Source organism: Salvelinus alpinus, chromosome 23 (genome assembly GCF_045679555.1).
Source record: "Salvelinus alpinus chromosome 23, SLU_Salpinus.1, whole genome shotgun sequence".
Taxonomy (NCBI): domain Eukaryota; kingdom Metazoa; phylum Chordata; class Actinopteri; order Salmoniformes; family Salmonidae; genus Salvelinus; species Salvelinus alpinus.
Window position 1 is genome coordinate 43,714,916 of NC_092108.1, and position 22,999 is coordinate 43,737,914.

Here is a 22,999-nt window from a genome sequence, read left to right on the forward strand (position 1 = left end):
TGAGTTTGAACGAGAATACGAAGTCCCTTGACACTTCTGTGGCCCTTGCCAAATGACAATAAAACAGAGAAATCGATGACTGCAGACTATGGATTCGGTAGCATAGAGAAATAGAGACTACCCTAATGTGCTCTGTCAGTCCAAACCATTTAACAGTTTCACTTCTCGCCAGTCACTCGTTGCAACTTTGAATGACAAACATAATGATGACTTGCAAGTTCCTGAACAAAGGGCTGGCTCCTACAGCAACCAACATAAAGGGGGATTACCAACCTGACATCAAAGTACTCATGTTCAGGCATTTAGCTTTTCATTCTTTTGCTCCCTCATAGTTGAAACAGTCTAATTAGCGATCCATCGCCTGCACCTGCCACTCACTCACCCCTCCTTAATCCTCAGTCCCAGAGGATCCACTTTCAACTACTGTCACTCCAGCTTCCATATCTTGTGAGAGGTGTCGACCGACCGGCGCATCAGCTCGCTGTGATGTAGCCATGATGAGAAAATATCAAAAGTATGCATCTGCTCCACACCTGTCTCCACCATCGCTGAAAGGACATATCGATTGCATCGCTAAGGAAGTAAATTCTGAGCCAAAACTCATTTGAACTATAGCATGGTGCCAATCAGGACCTACAACCGAGTTTGATGTTGTTTTGTTTTTGGTAGGCTACCATACTGGTTGGAAGATATCAATAAATACCTAGCCATTGCTCATTGATTATATGCAATTATACTACACTAATGTCTGTTGAAAAAGATCAAGACATTGCTATGTAGAAATGACCAATCTTTCAACATGCATATAACACATGTATAGCCTAAGGTCAGGCTGTTCATCATTGTGATTAGTAGATGCAGTACCAGCAGCTGTGTAGCCTTGTTGTCATTCCAATCATCATCATCATCATTGCCATCTTCATCAAAATCAAAGTTGCTGTGGCTGCTAGAGCAGTTGAGCTCACAATCATCAAATTCTGAATGAAATACATGAACGTGCATTGTGAACAATGTTTCGTTTGTCTGCCCTTAGAACGGAGCTCTCTCCAATCTGCTCCCCCCTCCATCATTCACACAACTGATACTGAGAGGGAGATAGCAACTGCCTGAGCTTAGGAATTGAACTCCGATAACGAATGATCAGGCTATTTGTGCACCCGATTTAGGAATTTTAGGGGTTACAAGTGAAATTAGCAAGTGTTAAATTAAAATAAGGAAGTTGAAAAACGCGTATTCAATTCACTAATTGTGAATTATTGTATTTGACCGCAATTTTTACTCACTTGTTTGAGGCGGACGCCCAGAGTTATTCCCTTCTGTTTTGAGGCTGAAGTTGTCGCGCAACGCAAATGTGAGATCCACCTGCAATCTACGGAGGAGCCTTCCAATATTTGGATGTATGTGCTCTGGAATATAAAGTGGTTTATTTTCAGAAGGCAGGAAAAATGAACGTTTTTTCCCCCTTGTTTGGTATTTCAGCCTCGCATCAATTCTAACACGGGCAGTTGCGCGAATTTATTTCATATTTTGACCACACGGAAAATGAAAATACCTTTTATCAGCGCTCGTGCAACCTCGATATCTCTTTGAGTCATTAAAAATAAACATAATTGGTCTCCACACTTTCAGAAATCAGGTAAGGACCCAAGCAAATTATTTTACAATATAAGGACTATCTATTCACAAGTTGTATGTAACTGTAAGTATGACGTGGAAATGCACGAAAAAATGCATAGGAATGTTAACGTTGATTTATGTACTTGTTTTTTACGTTTTTTATATTGAATTTATCACAGCTCTCCTTTTCAATCTTTCTTTAATATAGCAAGTATCTCAGTGTAGTACAATTTCATGCAATATCATATACAGTATAATACTAAAGCTTATAAAATATCGCAATTAAAGTAGGCTAACATTCCCCAATTGGCAAATTCCCTCAAATGGGTTGTCCCCCCCCAGGACACAGCCACAGTTTGGAGAGGATGAGGAGTCGCTGGGTGAAGCATGAGCTGCCAGGGTATCGGTCTTAGACAGGTGCCTCTGCTGCTCTTATGGGAGGGGGTCGCTCTGGGCCTGTTCTGCTGCTGGACCTGGGCTGGGGTTGCTGCCGCCGCGGCCGGACCAAGTAATGGCGGTGGTGCTGGGCCCATGGGCTGGCTGCTGTCAGACAAAGGACCCTTCCACAATTCCCTGGAGTTCACAGAGTCTGTGGAGAGACACCAGCAGGGCTACACCACCAGATACAAGATCTACAGGTGATCTCTCTCTCCATATCTATCTTTGCTTTCTCTCCTCTCTCCCTCCATCTCTCCCCCTGCCCCCACCCCTCTTTTGCCCTCTACCATAGCTCTACACAAGTGAGGCTATTCTGTGGCACATCTCCCTCTCTGAACAACACTTCACTCCTATAGTATGTGATTCTCAACTCTTAGATGGCATATAGGGGGTCTGAATACTTTCTGAATGAACTGTATGCTATAATTCAGTCCTCACATTGAATGCACTGTATATTAGTGTCTCAACTGCATACATTCACCAAGGACATGCAAATCCATGTGGCGCCAACACAGACGTCAACACGAACATAAGTACACATACACTGGATGTCCACCAAAATTCGCATTGATGGTTACGGTTTCTGCAGAACTAGTGTAAATTGAAATTGAGGTCATGTGCTCTTAAAATTATATTAACTTTTGGATTGGTGGTATTTGGTTGAATACACTCTCCACTCTGGTTCATGCTCTGTATCAGAAAGGATACCGACTGCTTTAGAAAAGCAGTATCGTCTGAAACATTCCTGAATGGTCTGGAATAAATGGAAGGTCAAGTGTTTGTACTGCTCAAACTTCCAAGGAACCATATATGATCATTGGAAAGTATAGGATGATGCTGGCCTTGTGCCACTGCAATTAACAATATAATGGCATTACTATAATTAACAAAAATATAAACGCAACATGTAAAGTGTTGGTCCCATGTTTCATGGGCTGAAATAGAAGATCCCCATAATTTTCCATATGCACAAAAAGCTTATTTCTCTCAAATGTTGTGCACACATTTGTTTACATCCTTGTTAGTGAGTATTTGTATTTTGCCAAGATAATCCATCCACTGGACAGGTGTGGCATATCAAGAAGCTGATTAAACAACATGATCATTACACAGGTGCACCTTGTGCTGGGGACAATAAAAGGCAACTCTATCATGTGCAGTTTTGTCACACAGATGTGTCAAATTTTGAGGGAGCGTGCAATTGGCATGCTGACTGCAGGAATGTCCAACAGAGCTGTTGCCAGAGAATTGAATGATCCTTTCTCTACCATAAGCCACCTCCAACATTGTTTTAGAGAATTTGGCAGTACATCCAACCGGCCTCACAACCGCAGACCACGTGTAAACCACGCCAGCCCAGGACCTACAAAGCCAGCAACTTCACCTGTGGGATCACCTGAGATCAGACACCTGGACAGCTGATGAAACTGAGGAGTATTTCTGTCTGTAATAAAGTGCTTTTGTGGGGAAAAACTAATCCAGAGCTGCTTGGCTTGCCCCCCCCCCCCCCCCCCCCCCCATGGTTCCGTCCCTACCCAGTCATGTGAAATCCATAGATTAATTTTATTTATTTAAATTGACTGATTTCATTACATGAAAGATAAATCAGTAAAATTGTTGAATGTTGCGTTTAGATTTTTGTCCATTATAAATATGGTCCTGCTGGTCCACTACGGCTCAATACTTGTTCACCATCTTGTGGTAAGCTAGATAAAGGAGACTTTCTACTGGCTCTGAGAATGCTATAGTCTTCTCTGAGAGCACACAGAGTCCCATCACCCATCTCCCTGAACAGCTCCTACTGATTTTAATTCTCTCTAGAGGATGGAGAAAAAGCAACATGGTATCCATTCAATTCAGATGAAGCCCCCGCTTTGAAACGTCCTCTGTTTGGATTGGAATATAACCATAGCGACGTAACCATGTGGATTAACATCGGATTCAGTTACAAGTGATTAAACCGACAGACCGCTGGTGTCCGTTTTTCCTCTCGACCGGCTCTCCATTTTCCCCGGGGTGCCTTCCCGTTTCTCCGCATTTGATTACACATGGCTCCGGGTCTTGAACAGGAAGCTGTCAGACTATTATCCACCAGTGTAGCGTTAGCGTAGTATCCCTGCTTCCAATCCATAAGTGCTCACTGGTGAATAAGACCGCAGGCTAACGCCGGGGTGCGATCTATAGTGCCCATCAAGTGACAACCGGAGAGGCACTGCAGTCTGCCTCTCGTTACGATGATTGGATGTAATGACATTCTCCACACCGGCCTTATTCCTCAATTATTTCTCTGCCGATCGTTACTCGTGGCAGTGATTTGATTGCCTCCCATGAGGACGGAGCAGTAGGAGTCTTGACTGTAGAGACTGGAGAGAGAATTGTGTCTTAAGAATGCTAGAGTTTGCATGTCCCCAATGGGATGTGACTGTGTAACTAACAGTTGATGGTCGATGTGACACGTGTCAGTACACTCTGTATGTAGCGAGTAACGGTCATCGCAAACAGTTAGTGGTGAATCACAAGGGCTTTGTGATATAAAATGGTGAACATGCAGTGCATTCGGAAAGTGTTCAGTCTTTCCCTTTTCCACATTTTGTTGCGTTACACTCTTATTCGAAAATGTATTATTTATTATTTATTTATTATTATTTTTTATATTATTTATTATTATTTTCCTCAGTAAATCTACATACTATACCCCATAATGATAAAGTGAAAACAGGTTAGAAATGTTATTTGCAAATGTATTAAAAATAAAAACAGGAATACCTTATATACATAAGTAGTCAGACCCTTTGCTATGAGACTCAAAATTGAGCTCAGGTGCATCCTGTTTCCAGTGATCATCCTTGAGATGTTTCTACAACTTGATTTCTACCTGTGGTAAATTAATTTGGACATGATTTGGAAAGACACACACCTGTCTAAATATGGTCTCACAGTTGACATTGCATGTCAGAGCAAAAACCAAGCCATGAGGTCAAAGGAATTGTCCGTAGCGCTCCGAGACAGGATTGTGTCGAGGCACAGATCTGGGGAAGGGTACCAAAAATGTTCTGCAGCATTGAAGGTCCCCAAGAACACAGTGGCCTCCATTATTCTTAAACGGAAGAAGTGTGGAACCACCAAGACTCTTCCTAGAGCTGGCCGTCCGGCCAAACTGCACAATCGGGGGAGAAGGGCCTTGGTCAGGGAGGTGACCAAGAACCTGATGGTCACTCTGACAGAGCTCCAGAGTTCCTTTGTGGAGATGGGAGAACCTTCCAGAAGGACAACCATCTCTGCAGCACTCCACCAATCAGGCCTTTATGGTTGAGTGGCCAAATGGAAGCCACTCCTTAGTAAAATGCACATGACAGCCCACTTGGAGTTCGCCAAAAGGTAGCTAAAGGACTCTCAGACCATGAGAAACCAGATTCTCTGGTCTGATGACAGCAAGATTGAACTCTTTGGCCTGAATGCCAAGTGTCACGTCTGGAGGAAACCTGGCACCATCCCTACGGTGAAGCATGGTGGTGGCAGCATCATGCTGTGGGGATAATTTTCAGCAGTAGGGACTGGGAGACTAGTCAGGATCGAGGAAAAGATGAACAGAGCAAAGTACAGAGAGATCCTTGATAAAAACCTGCTCCAGAGCGTTCAGACTGCGGCGAAGGTTCACCTTCCAACAGGACAACGACACTAAGCACACAACCAAGACAACTCAGGAGTCTCTGAATTTTCTTGAGTGGCCCAGCCGGAGCCCGGACTTGAACCTGATCGAACAACTCTGGAGACACCTGAAAATAGCTGTGCAGCGACGCTTCCCATCCAACCTGACAGAGCTTGTGAGGATCTGCAGAGAAGAATGGGAAAAACTCTCCGAATACAGTTGTGCCAAGCTTGTATCGTCATACTCAATAAGACTCAAGGCTGTAATCGCTGCCAAAGGTGCTTCAACAAAATTCAGAGTAAAGGGTCTGAATACTTATGTAAATGTGATATTTCAGTTTTACGTTTGCAAACATTTCTAAAAAACAGTTTTTGCTTTGTCCTTGTGGGGTATTGTGTGTAAATTGAGGGGGGGGGGGGGAACGATTTAATCAATTTTAGAATAAGGCTGTAACGTAACAAAAGGTGGAAAAAGTAAAGGGGTCTGAATACTTTCCGAATGCACTGTATTTGGTTTGCTCAAGGTCTTAAGATGTTTCACGGTCACTCAGGTCTGGTTCAGGATACGCTGTGGTACATGGTTACCCATGCTTATAGGGACGCTGCACTGGTTTATGGGCCCTCTGGCATATAGTAGTTCATGGTCACATTGACAATTTATATCACTTGTTATGCATTCGTAGTGCTGCATTGGACACCCATAAGGACTCATGCTACAGTAGCAGTATGGGACTGTGGAGATCACCTAAGCAAAGACATTGCCCAACTGAGGTTTCTTTCCATCGCAACAGCTAGCTGGAAGCTACAAAGAAATAAGGCAATGGCGCAATAACAAACACAATTGCAAGATAAGGTCCTACCGTCACAAACACCACTATAGACCTGTGAACATACTGTATGTGGCTTGAGAGTGACCTACTGTCTATTAGCCAGTGGCAGTCTGTCAGAGCAAATGTGGCGGAGTCTGAGTAAGAGAGATTCTGCATGTGTCTGTCTGCAAATGTTGTGTCTGTTTGCATTGGGGTTTATCTGTGAATGAATGTTTTCAGATTCCACAATTACATTCGACTGAATGTTCTCAACAGCCTATTGAGTTTAACGTGACGTTTTCACAAAGTTAAAACTCCTTCCGCAAATCAAGAACCTCAATCAACTATTGTATGAAACGTGTTAAGGTGACGTTGTTTACAGGGAGTTTGGCCGATGGAAGGTCAACAGCCTGGCGGTGGAGTGGCGTGACAACAGTGGCGGCCTGGCTCCGCCCCTCGACCCTGACTTCATGCACACGGTCCGGCAGCTTGGGCGGCGGCCCACACTCCGCAGGATCACTGAGAAAATCATCAAGAAGTACGGGACTCACCTCCTACTGTCCGCCACGCTGGGAGGTACAGTAAAGGGAGGCTCCGAACGTTGGTTCCTACTTGACCCGCATTACAGCAGTATTATTCCCTGGGAGATGTCTTAGACTAAAAATAACTGTGTTTTTGCAGAGGGAATTTTGTATGACTCTCATGTCAAAACCTACTCTTCTCAGTGTCTGAGATACACTCAGTAACTTAGCTACAACAGATTCTTCTGCAGAAGCGGTCGATTCCAAATGTAACTTGGAAATGACACAGTTTGGATGTGATGTATACATATATGTTATGTGCATAAAGAGCTTTATACACTAAAGCAGAGAGCTTTGTTCAGTATGGTTGTTGAACTGGGATGAGATTAAACATAGATCACGTGTTCTGCCCATTACCATTCTTCAACACAGTCATTGAATAATTGGAACCTCCCTGAAGGAGAGATGGGAGATAATTACCATTGATTAACGTCTCTGGCCCAGCCTCTCAGTCTCCCATTTCCTCATTTCCTGTTGCTTTGTAATCAGGGGAGGAGTCCTTGACGATATTTGTGGATAAGAGGAAGCTACGCCGCGACCCGGAACCAGGGGCTGGAGCTGAGGGCAGCAGACACAATGGTACGGGGGCCATGGCAGGGGCGGTGACCCTGGAGGCCCTTCACCAGCTGGCTGCCTCCTACTTCACCGACAGGGAGAGCACTCTGCGCCGGCTCCACCACCTCCAGATTGCCTCCACTGCCATCAGGGTAAGAGGCCCTAGACTGCCCTCTGCCTCTGGGCATACGGAGTTGAAGTTAGATGCGAATAGGTTACTATATACAATATAGGTTACTACAGAATAGGTTACTATATACAATATAGGTTACTACAGAATAGGTTACTATATGCAATATAGGTTACTACAGAATATGTTAGTATATACAATATAGGTTACTACAGAATAGGTTACTATATGCAATATAGGTTAATACAGAATAGGTTACTATATGCAATATAGGTTACTACAGAATAGGTTAGTATATGCAATATAGGTTACTACAGAATAGGTTACTATATACAATATAGGTTACTACAGAATAGGTTACTATATACAATATAGGTTACTACAGAATAGGTTACTATATACAATATAGGTTACTACAGAATAGGTTACTATATGCAATATAGGTTACTACAGAATAGGTTACTATATACAATATAGGTTACTACAGAATAGGTTAGTATATACAATATAGGTTACTACAGAATAGGTTACTATATGCAATATAGGTTACTACAGAATAGGTTACTATATGCAATATAGGTTACTACAGAATAGGTTAGAATATGCAATATAGGTTACTACAGAATAGGTTACTATATACAATATAGGTTACTACAGAATAGGTTAGTATATACAATATAGGTTACTACAGAATAGGTTAGTATATGCAATATAGGTTACTACAGAATAGGTTACTATATACAATATAGGTTACTACAGAATAGGTTACTATATGCAATATAGGTTACTACAGAATAGGTTACTATATGCAATATAGGTTACTACAGAATAGGTTAGTATATACAATATAGGTTACTACAGAATAGGTTACTATATGCAATATAGGTTACTACAGAATAGGTTACTATATGCAATATAGGTTACTACAGAATAGGTTAGTATATACAATATAGGTTACTACAGAATAGGTTACTATATGCAATATAGGTTACTACAGAATAGGTTACTATATACAATATAGGTTACTACAGAATAGGTTACTATATACAATATAGGTTACTACAGAATAGGTTAGTATATGCAATATAGGTTACTACAGAATAGGTTACTATATACAATATAGGTTACTACAGAATAGGTTACTATATGCAATATAGGTTACTACAGAATAGGTTACTATATGCAATATAGGTTACTACAGAATAGGTTAGTATATACAATATAGGTTACTACAGAATAGGTTAGAATATGCAATATAGGTTACTACAGAATAGGTTACTATATGCAATATAGGTTACTACAGAATAGGTTACTATATACAGAATAGGTTAGTATATACAGAATAGGTTACTATATGCAATATAGGTTACTACAGAATAGGTTAGTATATACAGAATAGGTTAGTATATACAGAATAGGTTAGTATATACAGAATAGGAGGTCAAACTGTTAAACCCGTGCTGCTGCTGTGGGGACTTTGTTTTGTTTTGTTTCTATGTTTCAGTGGGGGGGGGGGGGGGGGGGGGGGGGTGCAAGTGGATAGGCTGCTGCCAACATTTTATTGTTGATCATTTATTTATGTGAAATAGTCTAAGTGTAGCGTGTTGATTTTCCTTATTGTCGGACTCCCGCTGTGCGGATTTAGTATGTAAGAGTTGTAGCGTAGTCTATCTCAAGATGAAACTGCTGAGAATTAACATGTTTCAAGTCATAAGAATTGCATGGGATTTCCATCAGGCTGTACCCACGTGTTCCAATTATATATTCAAGGGATGGACAGATGGACAGGATTCTGTCGGTAAAGAATGTGTACCCATAACAACAAAATATACACATCACATAAAATATCCACCCCCATATTTTACAGTAGGTATGGTATTCTGTTCTGCTTATGCATCCTTATTGCGACACCAAACCCACCACTGGTGTGCGTGGCCAAAGAACTTTATGTTCATGTCATCTGACCAAAGCACTAGTTCCAATCCAAGTACCAATGCCGTTTAGCGAACTCCAGACGTTTACGTTTGTTGGATGACATGAAAATAAAGCTCTTTGGCCACTCGTTGGTGGGTTTGGCGTCGTAATAAGGATGTATAAGCAGTAAGGAACCCCATACCTACTGTAAAATATGGTGGTGGAGCGTTGATGTTATGGGGCGGTTTTGCTTGTACTGGTCCTGGGGCCTTTGTTAAGGTCAACGGCATCATGAACTTTACCCACTACCAGGACATTTTAGCCATCAACCTGGTTGCCTCTGCTAGGAGGCTGAAACTTGGCCCCATGTGGATCTTCCAAGCACACAACAAAATCCACAAAGAAATGGTTAATTGTCCACAAAATCAACATTTTGCGATGGCCAAGGATTGATGTTCTTCTTTAATGAGTACACTACTGGAACACACATACACTATATAAACAAAAGTATGTGGACACCTCTTCAAATTAGTAGATTTGGCTATTTCAGCCACACTCGTTGCTGACAGGTGTGTAAAATCGAGCACACAGCCATGCAATCTCCATAGACAAACATTGGCAGTAGAATGGCCTTACTGAAGAGCTCATTGACTTTCAACGTGACACCGTCATAGGATGCCACATTTCGAACAAATGTCTGTCCTGCTAGAGCCGTGCCGGTTAACTGTAAGTGCTGTTATTGTGAAGGGGAAACGTCTAGGAGCAACAACAGCTCCGCCTCGAAGTGGTAGGCCACACAAGCTCACAGAACGGGACTGAGTGCTGAAGTGCGTAGTCGTCTGTCTATGGTTGCAACACTCACTACCGAGTTCCAAACTGCCTATGGAAGCAACATCAGCACAATAACTGTTTGTCAGGAGGTTCATGAAATGGATTTCCAAGGCCGAGCAGCCACACACAAGCCTAAGATCATCATGCGCAATGCCAAGCGTTGGCTGGAGTGGTGTTAAGCTCGCCGCCATTGGACTCTGGAGCAGTGGAAGCCCGTTCTCTGAAGTGATGAATCATGCTTCACCATCTGGCAGTCCGACTGAAAAATCTGGGTTTGGTGGAAGCCAGGAGAACGCTACCTGCTCCAATGCATATTGCCAACTGTAAAGTTTGGTGGAGGCATAATGGCCTGGGGCTGTTTTTCATGGTTCGGGCTAAGCCCCTTAGTTTCAGTGAAGGAAAATCTTAACTCTACAGCATACAATGACATTCTCGATGATTCTGTGCTTCCAACTTCGTGGCAACAGTTCCGGGAAGACCCTTTTCTGTTTCAGCATGACAATGCCCCCGTGCACAAAGCAAGGTCCATACAGAAATGGTTTGCCGAGATCGGTGTGGAAGAACTTGACTGGCCTGCACAGAGACCTGACCTCAACCCCTTTGAACACCTTTGGGATGAATTGGAACGCTGAGCCAGGCCTAATCGGCCAACATCAGGGCCCGACCTCACTACTGCTCATGTGGCTGGATGGACGCAAGACCCCGTAGCAATGTTCCAACATATAGTGGAAAGCCTTCCCAGAAGAGTGAAGGCTGTTATAGCAGCAAAGAGGGGACCAACTCCATATTAATGCCCGTGATTTTGGAATGAGATGTTCGACGAGCAGGTGTCCACATACTTTTGGTTATGTAGTATACTATTCATTCAGATTAGTGCTGAGCAATTAACAGAAATGTCAGTTATTTTTGGGGGGTTTTCTGTGAGCTCAAGGCGCACATTGCACAGCTTCTCTAGAGATAAATCAGGACCTCTAAACTGTGCGATGTACTAGGGAGTGGTAATGAACTACAATGACCATAATCCATTGTGCATCTACTTGTCCGGTCTGTGTTTCTTTTTTGTCTGCAATGGAAGAGGCAAAAGAATGCACAATCATGAGGGGATATAGAGTGGCAGCTGTTGCTTCGCGAGGTATCTCTAGCTGTAAAATTGCGCATTTTTCTCTCCATCCCATGTCAAAATGATTAGAATTCCATGACATGAGAGTTAGAAAATTGCAAAAACTTCTTTCTGCTCCATGGCAAAATGTGTAGAATTGCAGGAAATGCACTTTAAAACGTATATTTGTTATCTTCGCTGTCATGAGGGGGGCTGCTAAAATGTTTTGCTCGCAAGGGGGTGGGGGTGTTGGGGGGAGGGGTGGTAAGTCAGCAGTCCTAAAAGTATGCCTTATTTACTTTGAAGAACAAAAAAAAATTGTGATTTTGTCAGACAGCAGAGATGATATGATGCCTTGGAATGAAAATAATACTACCACTACCATCATGGGGCTTTTATTATTATTATTTTATTTTTTATTAATTATTAAATTGTTGTTACAGCATTCAAACAAAATAATCAAAACCGTGATTCTTTTTTAATCATTGAACCGAAACCGAACCGACCTCAAAAAACACTAATTGCTCAGAACTCATTCAGATCCACAGAATGTGTTTAGATGTTTGATGCAGGAAACAAAACATGGGTAAATTAATGATTGAGGTCAACATTGACAGTTCATTTGGTATCTTTCCTCCCCAGGTGACTGAAACCAGGACGGGCCCGCTTGGATGCAGTAACTATGACAACCTTGACTCTATCAGCTCAGTACTGGTCCACAGTCCAGAAAACAAGATCCAGTTACAAGGTACTTCTGAAACTAGATCTACAGACAAATTGTCAACAGGTGTATCACTCTGGAAGAACATGAATGAATCAGGTGTGGCTTTCATGGTTTACTCATTTATTCCCAATAAGTTAAAGGGACTACTGTACAGTAACTTACTACAGCTGCCTCTATATGGGGTGCATTCTTAAGGAGGTCCAATGCAGCAAATACAGGGGATAGTAGTTCCTATCTGGAATCGAATTGGCTCTCGAGGCTAACCCACAAGGAACGTATTCATACCCCTGGATGACTGTAATTGGTATATCCTCAAAAGAAATGTAGCTGCAGTGCCTGTTTGTTGTGCCTTCTTACACCCCCAAATACTTACCTACGTCTCACTTGCCTCCCCAGGACTCCAGGTAATTCTACCAGTCTACCTGCGGAGCCGCTTCGTCCAGGCAGCCCTCAGCTACATCGGCTGTAACTCGGAGGGCCAGTTTGTTTGCAGGGACAGTGACTGCTGGTGCCAGTGCGGACCGGACTTCCCACAGTGCAACTGTCCACAGACGGACCTCCAGGCCCTGGAGAACAACCTGCTGCGCCTCAGGGAGGCTTGGACACTGGCCAACCAGGAGTTTGTGGAATCAGGTGTCTACTGGAGTTAGTTGAATATGCAACAGTCCAATGTACTTGGTGATGAGCGACAATTGAGTAGGCTGGGTGCCAGTATGCTTCTGCTTTAGCCAGCTTGTTGATGACTTGCAACAATGTAGTGTTGAATGTAGGGAGTCGGGTCTTCAGGCTCGCATTCAATAAGCTTTCATATGTATGGAAATAATAAAAATCACCATTGTCCAATTTTTCATTGAGGTATGGTCGTGGAGTAGGGTGCATAGTAGTTTTCAACCTTCACATAACAAAAGTGTCTCGATGTATTTCTCACTCCTTTGAAAGACCTCTGAAATACCCCTGTTTCAACAAAAACCTTGATATAATAGGTTAACGTGGCGATTTAAATGGTCTTGCTTCGATACCGTAGACAGCTGGAAGTGTATTTTTGCACCCACTCCAAGTTACTCACCATCTGATAAATGACCAGTTTAATGACTGAGGTTGGATAACCATCCCTCACTGCTCCAAATTACAGACAGGTGGTTAATAAAATATGATACATTTTTGCTCCAATTAAATAATGTCAGTTCTGTTCTCCAGCAAGTCATAAACAATAAGAACAACATATTGTTTATTCATACTTGGGTTTGTTTGCTTTTCATGTACAAACAAATACAGTGAGAACAGACACGTTTTTACCACATTCTTATTATTACCCAATGGCTCATGCTCCTCCCCGCCAGAAAATAAAACTTTACTTATTCATGTTTTTTGTCTTATTTTGGTTTTATTCCAGAGGAGTTCCAAAGCTTTGTTGGAAGGTTGCCAACCCATTACGCCGTGAACACATCTGTCGTGGAGCACTTGTGGAGGATGGATGGGGGTCTGCTCCAACGCTATAGGCAGCTGGAGACCACGAGCGGCCTGCTCCTCGACAAAGCACGTCGCGCCGCTAACAAGCTCTTCAGTCTTAGCAAGAGATGCCGCCATCAGCCCAGAATAGTGCTGCAGAGGGAGAGGTACAGATTATTTTTAGGGGGTCCGTTAACCCGAGGTCCCCCCCTAAAATTCCTTGTCTTGTATTTATGCAACTGATTTATGCACTGTACGAGAAAGAAATGCACTTTTGGGAAACAAAAGCTGAGACGTTTTGAAAGGAGACAAGAAGTGCTGACGGTAGAAATTGAGTCTCACCTGGGAAAACCCGAATGAAGGATAGTTGGACGACCGGCAGTCGCTTATTGCAGTACAATTAGAACCGCTTCTACTTTCTTATCCGAAGTATCTAAGACCAAAGAGCTCAGTAGTTGTGGTAGGCCTACATACTAGGTCACAATAAGTCTTCGGATAATGTGGGATGTCCACACTCAGAAAGAAGTATGAAGAACAAACGTTTTGACATTCAAACGTTTGCGCTTTAGATCACGCCTCTTCTAAAGTAACTCATTACATGCAATCCCTTTTAATCTCTTTCATTAAAAGTTAACCGCCAAAACTACAGTCTAAAGTACATTCGATTTAGAATTTGGATAGCCTGGTCCCAAAACTCTTTGTGCTTACTGGAGCTGGCAAAATAGCATAAACAGATCTGGGACCATGCTACTGTACCTCTAAAAATACTGTTTCTGAGTAAACCATAAGTAGTTAGCACTGTGACTACTGTTGTTTCCTGGTTCAGCCCTATGCCCTGCTACCTGGCCCATCCGTTATTAGTTACTCCAGCTTTCCAGAGCAGCTCTCCTTTTATCATAACTTCACGGTGATGGATTCCTCTCTCCTGACCGCTCTGTTTTGATAGCCATTCTTTGTATAGGAAATGAACTAAATGGCACAATACATCAGTTCTACTGCCATAGGCAAGCTCTGCTTCCTCAATCCACAATCCAATTACACTGCTTTATTACACCTCGCTGGTAGTAAAAGGGGGATTTGATGGAGGTGCAGAATTATTAATCTTGTAAATTTTTTGCATGTGTTCCCATGAAACCTTATCAGAATCCCATATTTTTTTTATTCTTTAATAGCTCTAATTGTACTGAGTTAGTATATGCCGTATTCATACATTGAACAAAAAAGTGTGTGTGTGTGTGTTCGTGTGGCTCTCTCCATCACCACCCACCTGTCTACTCAGGGGGAATTCCCGACTAGATGAACATGTTCATTTTTGTCTGATTTGGCTTGCATTGCAACAGCTGAGCCTACGGGAGCAGAAATGGGGCTTCTGATCTGCCTATCCCACTCAATTTACGATATTGTTGCTGTTAATGTGCAGTATGAATCCTGCTGTGTCTGATGAGATGTTTTTCACATACAGTCAGGTCAAAAATGATTGAAAATGAGTTTTTGCATATAAAATATTATTTATTTTATACTGTTTTTTTTGCTCATCTTTATAAAGGATGCCAATCATTTTGGACCTGACTGGATATCATGGACAGAAAACAAGAAAATTGACTAACAAAAGTTAACAAAACAAAAGAAAACGTAAATTTACTAAGAAATCAAAATGTAAAGTGACTAAGAAGTTACCCTCATCTACAGTATGTTCTATCCTCTGTCCTCAGACCCCTTCGCTACTGGCTGAGCTACATCCTGTCCCTTCTGTACTGCAGTGAGAATGACCACATCGGCCTGTACTCTGTGGAGACCCGCAGCTGCTCCTGCCCCTACCTCCACCCCCCCTGCCAGGGCCCCATCCCCTGCTCAGTAGGAGAGGGCATCCGCTGCACCTCCTGTTCCACTGAGAACCGCACCCGCTGCTCCAGCTGCAACCTGGGCTTTACCCTGGGCCAGGGGCTGTGCCGACCCGCCGTGCCTGACCCCACGGACCCCTACCTGGGCTTGGAGAGCGACCGAGACCTCCAGGACCTGGAGCTGTGCTACCTGCTCCAGCACCGGGACCCGCGCATCACCTTGCACGGCATCTTCGTCAGCAACGACGTTCGCCTCAACGCCTGGTTTGACCCGTCGTGGCGGAAGAGGATGCTGCTGACCTTGAAGAGCAACCGCTACAAGTCCAACCGTGTGCACATGCTCCTGGGGGTGGCGCTCCAGGTGTGCCTGACCAAGAACAGCACGCTGGAGCCTGCGCTGTCCGTGTTCGTCAACCCGTTCGGGGGCAGCCACTCTGAGAGCTGGACCATGCCCATCGGCCAGCATGGCTACCCCGACTGGGAGCGGACCAAGCTGGATATCCCCCTGGACTGCTACAACTGGACCTTGACGCTGGGTAACCGGTGGAAGAGCTTTTTCGAGACAGTGCATTTCTACCTGAGGAGCCGCATTAGGGATTCGGTGCCAGGATTGGCTCCAGGGCCAGAGGTTAGGGGACACAGGAACGCTAGTACAGTGTACCTGGAATCACCTGAGGGCACCGTGAAACCAGAGGTGGCATCTTCATCCCAGAACATGGGCTACATGAAGATCAACAGCATGCAGCTGTTTGGATACAGCATGCACTTTGACCCGGACACCATCCAGGACCTGATCTTGCAGCTGGACTACCCGTACACTCAGGGATCCCAGGATTCGGCCCTGCTGCAGCTGGTGGAGATCCGCTACAGGGTCAACCGACTCTCTCCTCCAGGGGCTCAACCGATGGACCTGTTCTCATGTCTGCTCCGTCACAGACTGAAACTGTCCAGCTCTGAAGTGACCAGAATACTGGCTTCCTTACAGGCTTTCAGTGCCAGACAACCAAACTCTGTGGAGTACGAAGCAACCAAACTATGTAGTTAATAATGAGCGGTGGGCAGGGCCAATGTGATGTTTTTTGTATTGACCCAATCAGAGACAATGTCTGCCACATAGCTTATAGATTTTGTCCAATGGGTCCATTTGTGTTGGTGTACACTGTTCATGGCTTTAGTTGTATGTAAGTGTCATTAAATTTGATGTTTTTAATCACTCAAATAATCAAATTGCTTTGATTTATGGACTTTTATGAATTTTAGGAAACAAACCATCAATTGGTTATTACATTGATACTAACATGCACCCTACTGGAGCATATGTATCAGTCTAATTCATCTGCTGAGGGAAGGGGAGTGAGACGCTGCATATGGGCTGCGTTTGTACTGACCATCTGAAGCTGCAGAATACATTGTCTCACAGTGTCTCTGTTCTCCAATGGGGAGAGAAGCTATCCTTGGCACAGATTACCAAGCATATAGTGGGGAGATTGAGAGTAGTAGCCTCCTACTCTGTACCTGGCCGACATTCACATTTACTGTCATGGATGAGGGAGGGAAGCAGAGAGACATGCAAAGCATCAAACACAGGCTAGGTATCAATGGCCATGATCAGAGATACAGTTGAAGTCGGAAGTTTACATACACCTTAGCCAAATACATTTAAACTCAGTTATTCACAATTCCTGACATTTAATCCTCGTAGAAATTCCCTATCTTAGGTCAGTTACGATCACCAATTTATTTTAAGAATGTGAAATGTCAGAATAATAGTAGAGAAAATGATTCATTTCAGCTTTTATTTCTTTCACCACATTCCCAGTGGGTCAGAAGTTTACATACACTCAATTAGTATTTGGTAGCATTGCCTTTAAATTGTTTAACTTGGGTCAAACGTTTCGGGTAGCCTTCCACAAGCTTCCCACAATAAGTTGGTTGAATTTTGGCCCATTCCTCCTGACAGAGCAGGTGTAACTGAGTCAGGTTTGTAAGCCTCCTTGCTCGCACACACTTTTTCAGTTCTGCCCACAACTTTGATAGGATGAGGTCAGGGTTTTGTGATGGCCACTCCAATACCTTGACTTTGTGGTCCTTAAACCATTCTGCCACAACTTTGGAAGTATGCTTGGGGTCATTGTCCATTTGGAAGACCCATTTGCGACCAAGGTAAACTTCCTGACTGATGTCTTGAGATGTTGCTTCAATATATCCACATAATTTTCCTTTCCTCATGATGCCCTCGATTTTGTGAAGTGCACTAGTCCCTCCTGCTGCAAAGCACCCCCACAACATGATGCTGCCACCCCCGTGCCTCACGGTTGGGATGTTGTTGTTCGGCTTGCAAGCCTCCCCCTTTTTCCTCCAAACATAACAATGGTCATTATGGCCAAACAGTTTTATTTTTGTTTCATCAGACCAGAGGACATTTCTCCAAAAGTACAATCTTGTGCAGTTGCAAACCGTAGTCTGGCTTTTTTATGGTGGTTCTGGAGCAGTGACTTCTTACTTGCTGAGCATGTCGATATAGGACTCGTTTTTACTGTGGATATAGATACTTTTGTACCTGTTTCCTCCAGCATCTTCACAAGGTCCTTTACTGTTGTTCTGGGATTGATTTCCACTTTTCGCACCAAAGTACGTTCATCTCTAGGAGACAGAACGCGTCTCCTTCCTGAGCGGTATGACGGCTGCATGGTCCATTGGTGTTTATACTTGCGTACTGTTGTTTGTACAGATGAACGTGGTACCTTCAGGCATTTAGAAATTGCTTCCAAGGATGAAGCAGACTTGTGGAGGTCAAACATTTTTTTTTAGGTCTTGGCTGATTTCTTTTGATTTTCCCATGATGTCAAGCCAAGAGGCACTGAGTTTGAGGGTAGGCCTTGAAATACATCCACAGGTACACCTCCAATTGACTCAAATTATGTCAATTAGCTTATCAGAAGCTTCTAAAGCCATGACATCATTGTCTGGAATTTTCCAAGCTGTTTAAAGGCACAGTCAACTTAGTGTATGTAAACTTCTGACCAACTGGAATTGTGATATAGTGAATTATAAGTGAAATAATCTGTCTGTAAACAATTGTTGGAAAAATTACTTGTGTCATGCACAAAGTAGATGTCCTAATCGACTTGCCAAAACTATAGTTTGTTAACAAGAAATTTGTAGAGTGGTTGAAAAACGAGATTTAATGACTCCAACCTAAGTGTATGTAAATTTCCGACTTCAACTGTAGTTCTCACACGGAGCAAGAGGGAGTTGATTTAAAGTCTCAAAGACCAATGGGTAAAATTTAGATAGCACTTGTGCAGAAGTCACTAGTAGTCACGTAATCTAGATTCGTAAGACATTTTCTCCTGGGGTTAAGGAGAGACTTGATTTTCTGATATTCTCTACTAACCACTGCTCATATTTAATTTAAACAGGATGAGAGCTGAAGGGATTATGTAATGTGATGGTACTTTATGGAGGTAGGGGGTATTGGCGACTGTGTATAAGGGTGTTTTTCTGTAGTCTAATAGTGAGAAGCTTGTACATGTTATTTTGTGTGTTATTTATGCCAGACTTTTTTTTAAATAAAATAAAAAATCTGAGTTATCCATCCCATCTCTTCCCTTTGTTGTAATTCTAATTTAAGGGAAAGAGAAAGTGGGTAGAAACAGAAGCAATTTACTTGAAAACACTACAAATGACACACTCCTTGTCCCTAAAATATGCAGTCGTTTAATTTGTAAGTAAATTGGATTGCTTTCCAAATTTGACAGACAGAACCATTTTCAGTGAGGCAAGGTTTAGATTTCTAATCAATTTGAAAAAAGGTCCTAGTTATATTTGCATATCCAAATGGAAAGTAAAGTAATTAAAATCAAGGCTGAGTAAACAAACAAACAGCTATGCCACCCATGTGTAGCATTTCATCGACAAGGCCCAAATGTACTTGAACAAACCCTTTATAATGGTCCTTGATTGTGGGGTTGCAACGTCCCCGGATTGCTAACCTCTACACTGTGTTGTGTTTCAAAATGTTATTTACCAACAGGGAGGCAATTTTTTTCTGTTAAAATATGTTAATTCAATGGTTGTTCACAACTGGCCATTTTTGTAATCATGGTGTTTGATTGTGATTGTACAGCATATAGGCCTATATCTGCCAATGTAGAGTTTTTAAACACACACACAGACAGAGATGAGCATAGAAGGATGAAGGAAACACACACACTGAATGATTAGCTGAGGCTTTGGGCTGACAGGCCAGTGGGCCTTGGAGAAAACATGAGTTAGACTAATGTGTGTGTCTGTTTTACAAGTGGGCTGGTGAGGGGAGCCCGGGCTGCGGTGAAGAGGAAGAGTTTATGGAGAGGAGTCTCTCAGGAGAGGCATTAAAAATAATGTCTGACAATCCACAGGAAGAACACAATGAACTCGCCCTGGAAGTCCACCGAGACTAAACGAGAAATCTGTGTGTTCATTGTACAACAGCAGTTCCTCTATATGAAACAGCCCTGTTGTTAAAGCTGAGCCACGCTCTACTGTGCTGGCCGGGTTAGGCATCCACCACTGGAACCATGCTGGAAAGGACAGTGTAAAAATTAAATATATGAGCCAACATAGTATGTTTCTGGTTGGCACGGTAGTGCGAAAAGGGGACATGTGAGCTAAATGTATCCACACACAGGGATAGAGCAGTAACTGAACCTAGAGTGACTGATAACTGTATTTCATAAGAGAATATAAACATGTCATCCTCATCATGCATATATGACACGATACAAATCATCATCTAAGGTTTTGGTTTTATTTACCGTTAATAGATTCAAGCCCCCTCAACAAGATTTGACACAATCATTTTAATGCACTCTTTAAAAACTCTTTTTTTCCCAGAATTCTATAGCTATCCTTGAGACCTACCCCAGCTAGCACATAAGGTTCTGAGAACAATATGTTTCTTAGAGTTTAGTGAGAGTGTGGTTGTCCTATGGTTATTTTACATAGAACCTTCCCACAACTGGAACATTGGAACATTCTTAGCACATTTAAGGAACTTGACAAAAAAACATAATTTTACTGGTTACTTTAAGCTGCAATATGTAACTTTTTGTGCGACCAGACCAAATTCACATAGAAATGTAAGTTGTAGATCTGTCATTCTCATTGAAAGCATGTCTAAGAAGCGGTATATATGTTCTATGTGCACTATTTCTATTTCTTAAGTTCCATTTTTGTGTCTTTTACTTCGGTTTTATACACCAGCTTCAGGCAGCTGAAAATACAATATTGTTGGTTATGGAAAAGATGTGTCACAGCGGTTTAGATGGTACAGTGACTCTCTACACAGTACTTGCTTGTTTTGTCACAAAAAGAAATCAGGCAAATTATTCAAATTTTTGCAACCAGGAAATGGCAGAGCGATTTCTGCATAGTGCATCTTTAACAGACTGTTTACTTAAATTTCAAACATGGTTACATTTCATTTCAATTTTGGTAATGTTCTATGAACTTTCTCCAACAGGTTTGACATTGGGAATGTTCTCAAATACTTCAGAGAACGTTAAAAACAACGTTCTTCTGTGGAAATGTCAGTACTTTCAGCACAACATTTCCTCATGGTTCTATTTAAAGTAATGTTCTCAAATTGTTCGGAGAAAGTTAAGAACACTTTCCATAAAAACCACAAGAAATCTTTAATAACGTTCAGAGAATGTTCTTAGAATATTATTTAAAAAACGTACAGTCCGTTCTCAGAACGTTAAGAAAACATTCCATAAAAAACAAAAGAAAACATTATTAACATTCAGAGAACGTGCTAAGATGTTATTCAAAAACATGTCTATTCTCAGCATCAATACGACTCCTCTATCTTGTTAAGTGTGTTCAGGTGTGTTGGCCTCGACCACTAATTGGCCACACCTGATCTTAATGAGTGTTTGTTTTCTTTTAAATGGGGTATGGTTGAATAGACTAAAACTAACATCTTTGTAGATGTAAAAAACAGGCATGCTAGCTCCATCCTGGTAGCACAGTGGACTAAATCCTGGCTAGAGAACAGAAGATTATAGGTTCGCTACTCTCTGATACTGTGTCACAAAAAATAAACGTGTTTGCATGATTAATGCATGAAATAATAAATTTCCATGTGTCCTATCTGTGCTAGGAGTTCCAAAGAGTTAACCCGAAATAAGCTAACAGTGTTAATAGACGTCTTACTGAAACGTAAAGTTTTAAGTAAGTTATTCAAAAACCTCGAAATAACCTATAATTTATTTTCTCAGAGTCTTAAATGTTCTCAGAACCTCCCTACAACCTAAAAAAAAAAAATGTCAGTTTTCTTATCAAAACGTTCAAAGAACTACCGGTCAGGAAACCTATGGCTTTGTTTCCACAACCAATGTGCAACCAAAAACTAGGGTGGAGTGCCAGATGGGCAGGTTTTGCACATGTGGGACTATTCCATTGATTCTGCAGCACCAGGCAAGCTCAATCAAGTGCAATGAAAGTATAAAAGTATAAAAAGAAAAATACAATTTGGTACCCAGGTCTGGTTTCAGGAGATTCAAAACCTGTCTTGAAACAAGCTCAAACCACCAAGAACAGGGATGTTGTTCATCTGATTTATTACATCGTACTGACATGAAACCTCACATATTTACATCCAACAAAGCCAATTTGCTTGGCAGCTGATAGACATACTCAGATCAGAAGAGGACCCATCGACTGAATCACCTCTTTGGCTTTGAAATATTGCTGGAGTATGATATTTTCAACATCTATACTTTCTCACATAGCTTAACAATGGATGCAATAAAGAGTTCCCATCGTGAGTGGCATCAATGCCCCCTGCTATGCCAGGAACACTAACAACGGGCCAGTTCAGTTATTTATCTCAGTCTCTCATTGTTAGCTACCGAGCTAATGACTCTCAGCGGATGGAGGTATGGTGTCTGAGATGAAAGACGGAGATACTGAACAATTAAAGATCTACCGATCGCTGATAATGCACACCACAAACAAAAAACACCCTCCGGTGACCACCGGTGGGGGTTCTCCTCTGTTGTTTTGCCACGTACTTCTTCAACAGCTAGCATTATTGAAAAGCAGAGCATGTGAATTAGAATGAGAGTCTAGCTTCCCTTCCTGTAGTACAAAGCCGGTTGGAGGCGTAAATCCATAGACACACACCAGGGCCCCTACGCAACGCCTGTGTAGCCTCTGCTACTTCTTCGGCTTCCTCTAAGCAGTTCTGATTATTAGCATAATATGGTATTATAATGCTACGCTAATCAGGTGCAGAGGAATATTCAGCCAGACCAGGCTGGGGATTTGAGGGAAACTTCCTTGAATCATTGAAAAGTACTCATTGTATGATGTG

At 42.4% G+C, this 22,999-nt stretch overlaps 1 protein-coding gene across 1 annotated transcript; it reads left to right on the plus strand.

The window, feature by feature from the left end:
- Positions 1-1,054: 1,054 nt before the first annotated feature.
- Positions 1,055-19,232, plus strand: LOC139551099 (BMP/retinoic acid-inducible neural-specific protein 3-like). The gene is made up of 8 exons (XM_071362494.1): positions 1,055-1,636; positions 1,960-2,255; positions 6,895-7,088; positions 7,583-7,800; positions 12,265-12,370; positions 12,743-12,979; positions 13,740-13,962; positions 15,508-19,232. The coding sequence occupies exons 2-8, from the start codon at positions 2,005-2,007 to the stop codon at positions 16,679-16,681; spliced, it is 2,403 nt and encodes an 800-aa protein (XP_071218595.1). The 5' UTR covers positions 1,055-1,636; positions 1,960-2,004; the 3' UTR covers positions 16,682-19,232.
- Positions 19,233-22,999: the final 3,767 nt, after the last annotated feature.

What these genes read in the sequence shown, in the direction of transcription:
- LOC139551099 (XM_071362494.1), top strand. Translation starts at nt 2,005, where the DNA reads ATGAGCTGCCAGGGTATCGGTCTTAGACAGGTGCCTCTGCTGCTCTTA. An exon ending in TTGCCTCCACTGCCATCAGG is followed by an intron (nt 7,801 to 12,264) that starts GTAAGAGGCCCT and finishes TTTCCTCCCCAG; the next exon opens with GTGACTGAAACCAGGACGGG. An exon ending in AAACAAGATCCAGTTACAAG is followed by an intron (nt 12,371 to 12,742) that starts GTACTTCTGAAA and finishes TTGCCTCCCCAG; the next exon opens with GACTCCAGGTAATTCTACCA.